Below are 13,164 nucleotides of genomic sequence, written 5' to 3'. Positions count from 1 at the left end.
TCAACAACGATTGAAAACCGCCCAGAGTCGACAAAAGAGCTACGCGGACAGTAAAAGAAAAGATATAGAGTTTGAAATTGGAGAAATGGTCATGCTTAAGGTTTCACCTTGGAAAGGCGTTGTTCAATTTGGTAAACGGGGGAAACTAAATCCAAGGTATATTGGACCATTCAAGATTATAGATCGTGTCGGACCAGTAGCTTACCAACTGGAGCTACCTCAACAACTCGCGGCTGTACATAACACTTTCCACGTCTCGAATTTGAAGAAATGTTTTGCTAAAGAAGATCTCACTATTCCGTTGGACGAAATCCAAATCAATGAAAAACTTCAATTCATTGAAGAACCCGTCGAAATAATGGATCGTGAGGTTAAGAGACTTAAGCAAAACAAGATACCGATTGTTAAGGTTCGATGGAATGCTCGTAGAGGACCCGAGTTCACCTGGGAGCATGAAGATCAGATGAAGAAGAAATACCCACATCTATTTCCAGAAGATTCGTCAACACCTTCAACAGCTTAAAATTTCGGACGAAATTTATTTAACGGGTAGGTACTGTAGTGACCCGAACTTTTCCATGTTTATATATATTAATTGAGATTGATATTTACATGACTAAATGTTTCCAACATTTTAAGCAATCAAACTTGTTAAGACTTGATTAAATGAAATAAGTTTCATATAGACAATTGATCACCCAAGTTGACCGGCGATTCACGAACATTACAAATTTGTAAAAACTACATGTTGTGGTATATATAGATATATATATATGGTTGACATGAGATTATGATGAATAAGTATCTCACTAAGTATATTAACAATGTGTGATATACATAAGAAATGAGATTACTAAGTTAAGAAACTCGAAATGATATATATAACGATTATCGTTATGATAACGTCTACTAAATACATATGTATCATATTAAGATATTGATACACTATATTTAACATGATAAAATGATATTTAAATATATCATTAAGTATGTTAACAATGAACTATATATGTAAAAACAAGACTACTAACTCAAGAATTACGAAACGAGACTTATATGTAACGATTATCGTTGTAACGATATTTTAATGTATATATCATATTAAGAGATATTAATACATCATAATATCATGATAATATAATAATTTAACATCTCATTTGATATAATAAACATTGGGTTAACAACATTAATTGAGATCGTTAACTTAAAGGTTTCAAAACAACACTTACATGTAACGACTAACGAAGACTTAACGACTCCATTAGAATGTAAATACATGTTGTGTTTTGATATGTATTCTTAAACTTTTGAAAGACTTCAAGACACATATCAAAGTACTTCTACTTAACAAAAATTCTTACAATTACATCCTCGTTCAGTTTCATCAACAATTCTACTCGTATGCACCCGTATTCGTACTCGTACAATACACAGCTTTTAGATGTATGTACTATTGATATATACACTCCAATGATTAGCTCTTAGCAGCCCATGTGAGTCACCTAACACATGTGGGAACCATCATTTGGCAACTAGCATGAAATATCTCATAAAATTACAAAAATATTAGTAATCATTCATGACTTATTTACATGAAAACAAAATTACATATGCTTTATATCTAATCCATATACCAACGACCAAAAACACCTACAAACACTTTCATTCTTCAATTTTATTCATCTAATTGATCTCTCTCAAGTTCCATCTTCAAGTTCTAAGTGTTCTTCATAAATTCCATAAGTATAGTTTCATAAAAATCAAGAATACTTCCAAGTTTGCAAGTCTACTTCCAAGCTTTCTAATCCATTCCAAGTAATCATCTAAGATCAAGGAACCTTTGTTATTTACAGTAGGTTATCTTTCTAATTCAAGGTAATATTCATATTCAAACTTTGATTCAATTTCTACAACTATAACAATCTTATTTCGAGTGAAAATCTTACTTGAACTGTTTTCGTGTCATGATTCTGCTTCAAGAACTTTCAAGCCATCCAAGGATCCTTTGAAGCTAGATCTATTTTTCTCATTTCCAGTAATTTTATCCAGAAAACTTGAGGTAGTAATGGTGTTCATAACATCATTCGATTCATACATATAAAGCTATCTGATTCGAAGGTTTAAACTTGTAATCACTAGAACACAGTTTAGTTAATTCTAAACTTGTTCGCAAACAAAAGTTAATCCTTCTAACTTGACTTTTAAAATCAACTAAACACATGTTCTATATCTATATGATATTCTAACTTAATGATTTAAAACCTGGAAACACGATGAACACCATAAAATCGGATATACGCCGTCGTAGTGAAACCGGGGGCTGTTTTGGTTTGGATAATTAAAAACTATGATAAACTTTGATTTAAAAGTTGTTCTTCTGGGAAAATGATTTTTCATATGAACATGAAACTATATCCAAAAATCTTGGTTAAACTCAAAGCGAAAGTATGTTTTTCAAAATGGTCATCAAGATGTCGTTCTTTCGACGGAAATGACTACCTCTTTTGTAATTGACATGTAACTTAAATTTCCGACTATAAACCTATACTTTTTCTGTTTGTATTCTTAAATTAGAGTTCAATATGAAACCATAGCAATTTGATTCACTCAAAACGGATTTAAAATGAAGAAGTTATGGGTAAAACAAGATTGGATATTTTTGATCTTTTTAGCTACGGGAAATGTTTAACAAATCTATACAAATCATATCCTAGCTAACTTATATTGTATTATACATGTATTCTAATATATTATGTAATCTTGGGATACCATAGACACGTATGCAAATGTTTTGACATATCATATCGACCCATGTATATATATTATTTGGAACAACCATAGACACTCTATATGCAGTAATGTTGGAGTTAGCTATACAGGGTTGAGGTTGATTCCAAAAATATATATACTTTGAGTTGTGATCTAGCCTGAGACGTGTATACACTGGGTCGTGGATTGATTCAAGATAATATACATCAATTTATTTCTGTACATCTAACTGTGGACAACTAGTTGTAGGTTATTAACGAGGACAGTTGACTTAATACACTCAAATCTTTAAAACATAATAAAAATGGTTGTAATTATATTTTGGTCATACTTTGATATATATGTACATATTTGTATAGGTTCGTGAATCGATCCGTGGTCAAGTCTTATTTCCGAGGAAGGAAATATCTGTGAAAATGAGTTATAGTCCCACTTTTAAAATCTAATATTTTTGGGATGAGAATACATGCAGGTTTTATAAATGATTTACAAAATAGACACAAGTACGTGAAACTACATTCTATGGTTGAATTATCGAAATCGAATATGCCCTTTTTTATTAAGTCTGGTAATCTAAGAATTAGGGAACAGACACCCTAATTGACGCGAATCCTAAAGATAGATCTATTGGGCCTAACAAACCCCATCCAAAGTACCGGATGCTTTAGTACTTTGAAATTTATATCATATCCGAAGGGTGTCCCGGAATGATGGGGATATTCTTATATATGCATCTTGTTAATGTCGGTTACCAGGTGTTCACCATATGAATGATTTTTATATCTATGTATGGGATGTGTATTGAAATATGAAATATTGTGGTCTATTGTTACGATTTGATATATATAGTTTAAACCTATAACTCACCAACATTTTTGTTGACGTTTAAAGCATGTTTATTCTCAGGTGAATATTAAGAGCTTCCGCTGTTGCATACTAAAATAAGGACAAGATTTGGAGTCCATGTTTGTATGATATTGTGTAAAAACTGCATTCAAGAAACATATGTCGATGTAATATATTTCTATTGTAAACCATTATGTAATGGTCGTGTGTAAACAGTATATTTTAGATTATCATTATTTGATAATCTACGTAATGTTTTTAAAACCTTTATTGATAAAATAAAGGTTATGGTTGTTTTAAAAATGAATGCAGTCTTTGAAAAACGTCTCATATAGAGGTCAAAACCTCGTAACGAAATCAATTAATATGGAACGTTTATAATCAATATGAACGGGACATTTCACTTAGACATATTTTGGACCTCTTTATAAACAAAACGAGTAAGGGAAGAGCCACTTCGTTGGGAAAAAAGCTAGAACAAGAGACGGGAAAGGGTAATTTGAAAAAGCAAGGATGACGTAAACATGGAGAAAAAAAAAGGAAAGTAGGAAATATGATAAAATGACAGTTTTACCCATATGAATAGTAAATTATCCATCATGATTAGAGTATGTAGATATGTGGATAATAAGTTTTATTTGATAACCATGGAGTGGTGGCATGATAAGACCCGGACCTTTTAATGTGGAGGTCAAGGGTTCGATTCTTACTATTCACGAAATTATTCTTTCTCATAGCCACGGAGATTCGCATGCAATGACTCCGGGCTGCTCGCGAAGCGGATAATCGCCCCGGGGTTAGTAAGTTAAAAAAATGTTGAATACCCAGATTAATTAAAAGGAAATTTTTTATTTGATCTGATTCAGCTCTTAAAACCATATAATTGGACTAATTTAAGAAGGTGATTCACTGTTGATCGCTAACAAATGACAATATATACGCAAAGACAAAGCACAATATGAACGATAGTAGATTCTATAACGCTTTCATTTGGTATAAACCACCTCAACTAAATACCATCTGTATAAAAAATAGTGACCCAAGTCACATATCAAAGATATAATTAAAATAATCACTTATCGCTCTCAAGAAATTATTCACTCAAGCCGCCAAATGAACATTGTCTTTTTACGAAACCATTATATATTGAACCGACTCGAACCGCACCCTGCAAAGCACCACGATTGTTCGATTAGCAAATGGTTCAACAGTTTAAAAATAGTAATATGATCGATAATAAGAGTTAACAGCATCTCCACAAAAATGGCTGTGTTGGATAGTTATATATAAATAGTACTCCGTATTTGACATTTAAAGGTCAAACAACATAATTTTATTTTTAAAATAATTATCTATGAAAAATATTTGTCTCTTTAAGAATATATATATTTTTTGGTTCCCTCTCGGGCCTGAGTTTTTGACTCGCTTTGCGAGCAGACTAATCTCGAGGCAACAACAACAAATCATATCCCAAACATGTTAATTTGAGTTTGACAGGACAAACTTTTTCCAGTTTTAAAGATTTTATTAACATAATCAATGTCAAAAATTACTAAAGTTATTTTATATGATAATAAACTAATTCGTTGGTAATAATGAGATGATTGAAGAGGCCTCATGCATTGAAATACACTGGAAGAGACTTTAGACCCATTTCCTTTTAAGCTGAACTTTTATATATGATCTATTGGAGTAAGCATAACCCGAATAGCTTCATTCACAAAAAATGGGTCTAAATTGCCACCTCTAGTCTAGTGCTCCTCCAAGAATCATCCAAAGTCTTAGTATATATTGAACCGAAAAGGTTAATGAGATGCTTACTAGAAAAACTGAAACTTCATGCATTGCATCAGGGATTGAAAATACTCGAGCCCCCCACATTGAACGCTATAAGTAATGAAATACTTGTGATCACGGCAAGCCAAAATAATACTTGTTCTGCAAACAATACCACTGAGGGTCAATATAAAATAAGAAAATTGCTTTCTAAATACATATATAAAAAAAGAATCTTTCTCACGACAACCCCTAGGGCCGTCATTAAGATGCATTAAATACTTGTACTTTTTAATAACCCTCATGTTAAAGTCAACGTTAACCACTTTGTACAACACATTAATGTACCTTAACGACAGCCCTAAGGGTTGTCATCAGAAAAACCCTAAAAATAGCTAAAAAGTTGAAATTTTCTAAAAAAAGAAAGTAAGAAAACCAGTGCATGCTAGGAAGTAGAATAATACCTCTGGAACCATTTTCGGAACTCGAATTTTCGGGTCCCACAACTTCACCACGGGATGTATCTATCGACTCTGAGTTCTTAACATCGGTGGCGTATTTTGCATTGGCTGTTTCTGAAGCAACGATGCCTTGAAATTCTTCACTAACAAGTAATGCGGCTAAAACATCCATGAAAGCTTCTTTGCTGGTCCCACTCGAAAAATCATTTACGCGTTGCCCATACGTAGCAGCAGCTTGTTCCAAGTCAGATAATTCATCATCTGATACATCCACGTCAGTAGTTACAGGCTCGATTTTTTCGTCTTCTTCATCTTCAACGTACGCTTTATACGTGAGTCGAAGCAGAATCTCGCCGGCATTTCGTTTCCTGAAAAGTCCCCAGCCTCCTCGGAGGGCCACGATTTTGTCTGTCGGTACCGTGTCTTTCAAAGATCCTAGATCAACCTGGACCCACATTCACATTTCAGATTTCGAGAAGTAACTTTATTAACCAATTTGACAGTTTAAGATATTTTAACTTTTTATGTTATGAATTTTTTTGGAGTCACAATGCTTCAAAAAGTATAATAAAATCTGTTATTGAGTATAAAAACAGAAATATAGTGCGCATTCGGGTCCAAAAGGCTTCTTTTTCAAAAGGTTGAAAAAAAAAACCTTTTAGATAGTTAAAAACATTAAATTGATATAAAAATAGTTTACCCGAAATGGAAAATTAGATAAACTTGGGTTGCCATTCACCGCAAAATCAAAGTTAGACTATCAATTGTACTAAAACTTGAGTTATGAGAGTATGAGATGGTGTCTGGATGTTCTTTTTCTCAATGAAGTAGTTAGAATTATATAATCAACTACTTTAGTGGGTGGCGAATTTTTAAAAATATATGTAATCGCTATAAATATGTAAAAAAACATCCTTATATCAGGCTATTCCGTATTGATCCCATAACATTATAATATACCACACGCAAGGTTGCAAAAATCGCTACTCGGGAGTACTCGGTCGGGACTTTTGAGGGAAGAATCGGCAACTCGGGGAGTAATCGGATTGGACTTTTTATACATTTAAGTAATAAATTTTAAAATTATGTGTAAATATAAAAGAAATCCATGAACATAAACATGAATGTTAACATAATTGTTTAGTAATATAAACAAAATCTCCATTTATTCACAAACTTTAGAGTTTCTATTTTAAATTCATATTAGACCGATATTAACATAACCGATTTTGACTGAATCCGACTTCGACCAACTAAATCCAATTTGACACATTGACCGATGTTGACCAACTAATTACTTGGATTTTGAGAAATCGGATCGGCCGGTTCCTAAAAAGGATTAATCGGCATTAACCGGGGACTTTTACAACACTGACAACACGTGTATTAATATATCATAATAATGAAAAGTGTCATGATAACTTTATCATGGTCAAATAACCATCTAATAGCATCAAAGAAACTTACTTAAGTTGTAACTGCATACATTAAGACTTAAGTTTCACATCGAAAAGGACAAAATAAGCAGTTCTTGGTTGCATAAATTATAAAGGTTACCTCTCCTGTCCCAACAGTTGTATCTGCAAATCCAAGAGAATCCTTCACTTGTATCGACAACTTCTGTCTTCTAGGGTTCGTAACTAGCATGTAAAAGTCCTACCATAAAATAAACACGTTTATATTACCGCTAAATTTCAAATTGTCTAAAAAATTGCATACCAACATACCAAAATCTCACCTGATTCCATATTGGCTCACCGGGAGGCCCAATAACAGTAGTTTGACTGTTCTTTTTGCTACGTATTACTTGATCTCCTAGTCTTAGTATAACATACGGGTCCGTTTTTCCTGCATAAAAAGAAGGCCAGTTTGTAAATTAAGTAAAGAACGTTAAGTTTGATCACCACTGGTATACAAAAATGATATAGAAAAAAAAGTCTATACTGCCTTCTCAATTGTAAATAAGTTTAACTATGCAATATGGTCTGGGTCAGGTTGACCCAAAACATTTCTGCCCAAAATTTCTATCTTTATTATATGAAGTTAGTGTGTCGAATATGAGGAGTAAAGTTATACTCTTTCAATAGTAACAATATTATTGAATCAGACAAGATAGGAAGCTTTATACATTAAAAATACATTTTGGGTGACTTTTGACACATACCCTTTGAACTAACTTCTTACAGTGTACTCAATTGACCCGTTAGAAATAAGAAATAGCCCAAATGAACCCACTATAGTGAACTCTCAGCAAGTTCTGTGCAAATACTGATGATTTTCACTTGTTCCCAAACAAACACGTATTTGAATAACAACATTTTGGAGATTAAGATGGCAAAACAACTAGATGAAATATAAAATTTGGAAGTACTAAATTCAAATACATAACATAAAAACAGGTGTTTTGGGACAGTGTGTAAAGAGAAGAAAAAATACCAACAAAGGCGTAAGAGAGTTTTCGGGCATCAACGAGAGTAACAGATAGCTCTCCAACAAAATCTTTATTTCCTTCTTGTTCTCCTGTTTTGAAATCATTTCGAATAGGGCCCACTGCTTTTCCCTTTTGAAAGTCTAAGACAATCTTTTTGGGACGAACAAATAACCGTGGCAAATCCTCCGTTAAAAGTTTCGTCAAAAACCTATAATTCATGCAAAATTTAATCAGAACTGGATGTTTCGTTAATTATAGCAAACTTATTAAAATAATATTAACACAAAGCACAAGTACACGATAATGCATCAAACTAAAGCCTGGCATTCATAGTGTGTAGCGAACTATTCGCACTTCCGTTGTGGGTATGTTTGGTAAAACTAACCGGTAGCTAATAGCTGGTAGATGTTAGCTGTAAGCTGGTAGCTAGTAGCTGGTAGTTGTTAGCTTTTAAGATGTATTTAGGTGTTTGATAGAGGGGAGCTGTATTATATAAAAAAAGACTAAACTGACAACAAGCTATGAGTTTTTTCTCAAACGCTAGTTCTAAGAGCTTCTAACGTTTTCCCTATGCCTAAAAGCTGTAAGATCTTTTAACCAAACGAAGTTTTTTATTAGATAAAGAGTTTTTTCATAAAAGCCAGAAGCCTCTTAAAAACTCCAAAAAGCTCCTTACCAAACATACCCGTGTGTAATGAACTTGTTAATCATTTCTATTGTATGTAATTTACGGTATTTTTATCGGTGTGCTACAAAAGATGATAGAAATCCAAAAAAAGAAACATATAATATAACTTACATGGAGAGAAGAGGGATGGCTGGTATTTCATCGGTACATGCATGAAAGAAACAATATTAATATTAATTAAATGGACATCATTTTAAGGTATCGAAAGTAACAGTTATTGAGAGCATACCCATTATATTAAACAAGCGAAATGGTGACAGTTCAAATTTAATTTTTGGAAGTGAAACAAAAGCCCATGAAACAGCTCCAACCCAAGGCTCTGAGGGAATCAACCGCAATTTAACCCAAAGTTCTCCATCGATGTCAAAATCTCGAACCCCCACAGGCACCTTTATTGGAATAATGCCAAATTTTAGCGATAGCATTAAAAGCATACGTGCACCACCAGTGTAACGCAGTCCAATTTGGTACCTTAAAAAGAACATCAAAACAAGTCGGATATTATGTGTATGCTCATAGTTAAAAACCATTCAGGTGACTAAGTTTTTTTTCTTCTATATTTTTGGAACAGCGCGCGCACACACACACACACTTTTTGCCCCACGACGGGACTCAAACTCAGGTGATGAGTTCCCTTAATACCGCCAGGCCAAAAGCCCTTTCGTATTAGATGACACTCTAATATCATCATGAAATTCATAAAAAAGAAAAAAAAAAAAGTTTCAACATTGTTACTTGTTCTTTAATTTTGACAAATAAGCTATTTATTTATAGTGACAGACTTACGAGTTTCGAATAAGATATATATAACTTAACTAAATCAGCAACGATCTGTTTATACGAATTTAATTGTGAGCAGAAACCATACACTACATTCTAAACAGTCTTGAGATAAATCTAAACTTTTCAAGCAAAGAACAAGATAACTTTAACAACATAATCAAGAAAACTTACTGCAAATCGTTAACACGTCGAGAAGTTCTTCGTTCAACATTCCTAACTGATAACGGTTCATCCCCTAACGAAAACTGCTTAATCTCAACTCTCTCCACATAATCAGGTTTCTTTAAGTTATCAATAACTGGTTGAAGCAACCCGATTACCCAATTCTCAAGCCCGCCCCGATAAACCTTCCACAATTTACCCAAAACCATATTAACCCACTCAACCGATTCTTTCCTCTGCAAATCTTTTTCAAGAAACAACGAAAAACTCGTGGGAACCTGCGGCCATATCCCGGGGACCACTTCGTCCCTACGTTTATTCCTTTTCCTTGATGTCCAAAGCTTATCAAACACAACTCCAACAAAGAAAAAGAACACAAATAATCCAACGATATTTCGATTAATAGGCGGTGAAGGCATTGGATGTATAACTCCAAGTTGAGTCCTAAGTTTATCCACAATCGGGTCTGCGTTAAAGTTAGTGAAGTTATTCGAAGAACCCAACGGAATTGAATCATCAGTTTCAACCAGTTCGTTCGAAATTCTCTTCTTTACGTAGTTCTTAGCACCCCTTTTCGTCGAATTCACAAACTCTAAACTTAAATCATGGTTTTTTCCATTATTAGGAACCACACAAACCCAAATAAGGGAAAAATTTCTTCTACCATAATACCTATACCTATTCCTACTAATTAAACTACTTGAATTCAATTGGGTTCTTACCTTACATGGGCAAATTGATGATGATGAGACCCATAAAATATTTGAAGATTCACAGCTTGCAGATGATGATTGGGGATTCATTTATGTGTCCAATGCTTCACACGTACCAATATAAAAATTAACTGAATTAAGATACATCAATTCAAGAACCTTAAGGAAACCAAATACCCAGACGTTTTATTGATTAAAGTTCAACACTTTGGTACTAAATTTAGTAAAAGGAGGTATATAAATTCAAGAACCCTAAAGAAACCAAATACCCAGATGGATTTATTGAATAAAGTTCAACACTTTGGTATTAAAACTAGGTAAATGAATCAAGAACCGTAGCCAAAATCAAATACCCAGTTGTAATTGTGGTTAAATTTCAATAATTTGGTATGGGAATTTCATAAAGTTCAATAAAAACATAACCTGGATAGTTTTGGAAGCAGAAAAATGGGGTTGAAATTGCAGATAGTAGTAGCAATTTCCATGAAAATTTGAAAGTTGGAGAAATAAAGAAGATTGGTCCAGTGGGAATACAATAAAGTTGACGAGGAGCCATCATCACCAATTGTAGTTAAGGAGGATCATGTTCACAAAATTGGTAACCCACAAAATAAAATAATCATTTTAATTTTATTGTTACTGCATACTTTTTTCATACAAAAACTACCATTGGTTATTTTTACATGACAATGAAAAACAAATGTCACCCTAAAAATGTGAAAACCATGATTGACTAATAATTATCGTTATGTGTTCTGGAGTTTATTAAAAAAATAAACAAATGAATAAAGCAATTTATAATAGCATATTCTTATGTAAAAAATTTGATTCGTTCCTTACATAGATGATGATATCCGTTTTAACATCTTTAAAGTCCAAAGAGAAATTATTAAAACTTGGAAAGAAAAATGACAATTGATCATTATGAAGTGAGAAGAGCATTAGAAGGGCGTTCAATGTCTTTAGCACTTGTTATCAATTTAAATTTGTCAATGGTGACGGATTTAAAAATTACAGTCAGTGGGATCACTGATTAAAAGTTAAAAAAATTAGATTATACAATGTTATCAACCAAAAAAATTAAACTATCCAATGGTATTATCAGTTAAAATCCCGAAAAAATTCCAATGGATGTGTTATTTCACTTATAGCTCGTGTCACAACCATCACCCGAAAGACGAAGATGACGAAGACTCGAAGTATTTTTTTTTTTTTTGAAATATATATTGTATTTTTAAATATTGTCATGCATTTGAATTATTATTATTAAAAGTTATTTAGTTATTAATGTAATAAATTAATGTAATAAATAATAATGTAATGTAATGTAATGTAATGTAATGTAATATTCCTTTTTATTATATTGACGTATTTAATAATTTAAGTATCAATTTAAAAGTGAAGTCGACAAAGATACTGAAGATATGGATGGTTTACATTAATTACTGGAAAACAAGAGATATATTCATTCAACAAAAAGAAAAAAAAAAAAAAAAGAAAAAAAAGAAATGTAGAGTTCAATTCTCCTCATTATAAATAGTAAAAAAAAAAAAAAAAAAAAGTAGAATGCAAATACTCAACTACAAAATTTGCCATGACTTGCAAGTCTAGTGTAGATATCTCAAACTATGGTATTTCAATTCACAAAAGCCAAATGAAATAACAATCGTTTTAAAAAAACACTCTCCACACCTATGCTTATGTACAGTCGTTTCCTAGCAGATTATACATCACAAATTCCGTCATCCAAAAAGTCCCCTTAAAGAACCCCTTCACCCAAATCAATTCGAACTTTTCCGGTTTAAAAGCCTTGAAGAACAGCCTAATAAAACTCGTTTCAATATAAAACATGTCCAGCACATGGTGCGCCAAGATCACGACTTGATTTTGAAAATAATGTCTTTGTATTTGGGGATCTTTCGGATATGTGTAGCACCAATTATCCGAACTCAGGCCACAAACGAGTAACCTTACCGATTTCTTCATTACTATAAAGGCAAATACAGCAATCCATCTGCATTCAACAAAGATTTCAGAAGAAATTCATATATAAAAATTATTCCGTACTAAAAAAATACAGTAATATATATAAATTATCAAGTCAAACTAAGTAGCGATATTATCGGTGACTTAACAGATCATTTGGGGTTATAAACATGTCATGTGAAATAATGCATTGTTCCTAATCAACGCAACACAGATCCCATTTGTACTTGTGAAATGAAAGCATTATAAACGCCATGAAAGAAGGTGACAACTTCGACCCAAATGGTTATTAATGGGTCATGATTTGAGTTGTGTTATCAGTCAAATACAGTAATTTTTTTTGGGTGAAAGGGGAATGTATCCGTTGAAGTATGAAATGGGTCATAATAATGCTATATCGTTTTTTATGTTAAAATCAAGATATTTATAGTAATATTATACTCCGTACTATTTTCATGATCATAATAAATGCATTAAATATGTAAACAAAATCAAAAGTCAATTTTTTTTTTTTTTTTTTTGGATACAACAACTTTGTGGGTCAATTTG

The 13,164-nt window shown here is 32.5% G+C and overlaps 1 protein-coding gene across 2 annotated transcripts; it reads right to left on the bottom strand.

The window, feature by feature from the left end:
• Nucleotides 1–4,486: 4,486 nt before the first annotated feature.
• Nucleotides 4,487–11,165, bottom strand: LOC139857459 (synaptotagmin-2). Of its 2 annotated transcripts, XM_071846214.1 has the most exons (10): nt 10,639–11,161; nt 9,926–10,508; nt 9,201–9,442; nt 9,083–9,101; nt 8,289–8,491; nt 7,591–7,700; nt 7,410–7,508; nt 5,856–6,297; nt 5,437–5,553; nt 4,488–4,783 (listed from the first exon to the last, which is right to left on the bottom strand). In XM_071846214.1, the coding sequence occupies exons 2-9, from the start codon at nt 10,333–10,335 to the stop codon at nt 5,465–5,467; spliced, it is 1,614 nt and encodes a 537-aa protein (XP_071702315.1). In that variant the 5' UTR covers nt 10,336–10,508; nt 10,639–11,161; the 3' UTR covers nt 4,488–4,783; nt 5,437–5,464. The 2 variants fall into 2 exon arrangements, with proteins under 2 accessions (XP_071702314.1, XP_071702315.1); XM_071846213.1 differs by having other exon boundaries at nt 4,487–4,783; nt 9,926–11,165.
• Nucleotides 11,166–13,164: the final 1,999 nt, after the last annotated feature.

This window comes from Rutidosis leptorrhynchoides, chromosome 7 (genome assembly GCF_046630445.1).
Source record: "Rutidosis leptorrhynchoides isolate AG116_Rl617_1_P2 chromosome 7, CSIRO_AGI_Rlap_v1, whole genome shotgun sequence".
Classification (NCBI taxonomy): Eukaryota; Viridiplantae; Streptophyta; class Magnoliopsida; order Asterales; family Asteraceae; genus Rutidosis; species Rutidosis leptorrhynchoides.
This window is presented reverse-complemented; position numbering and strand designations above follow the sequence as displayed.

Coding starts and splice junctions, on each gene's coding strand:
- LOC139857459 (XM_071846213.1), bottom strand. CDS start 10,719: ATGAATCCCCAATCATCATCTGCAAGCTGTGAATCTTCAAATATTTTA. Junction 6,298..7,409: donor CAACTGTTGGGACAGGAGAG/GTAACCTTTATA, acceptor ATGTGGGTCCAG/GTTGATCTAGGATCTTTGAA. Junction 5,554..5,855: donor TTCCGAAAATGGTTCCAGAG/GTATTATTCTAC, acceptor TATTGTTTGCAG/AACAAGTATTATTTTGGCTT.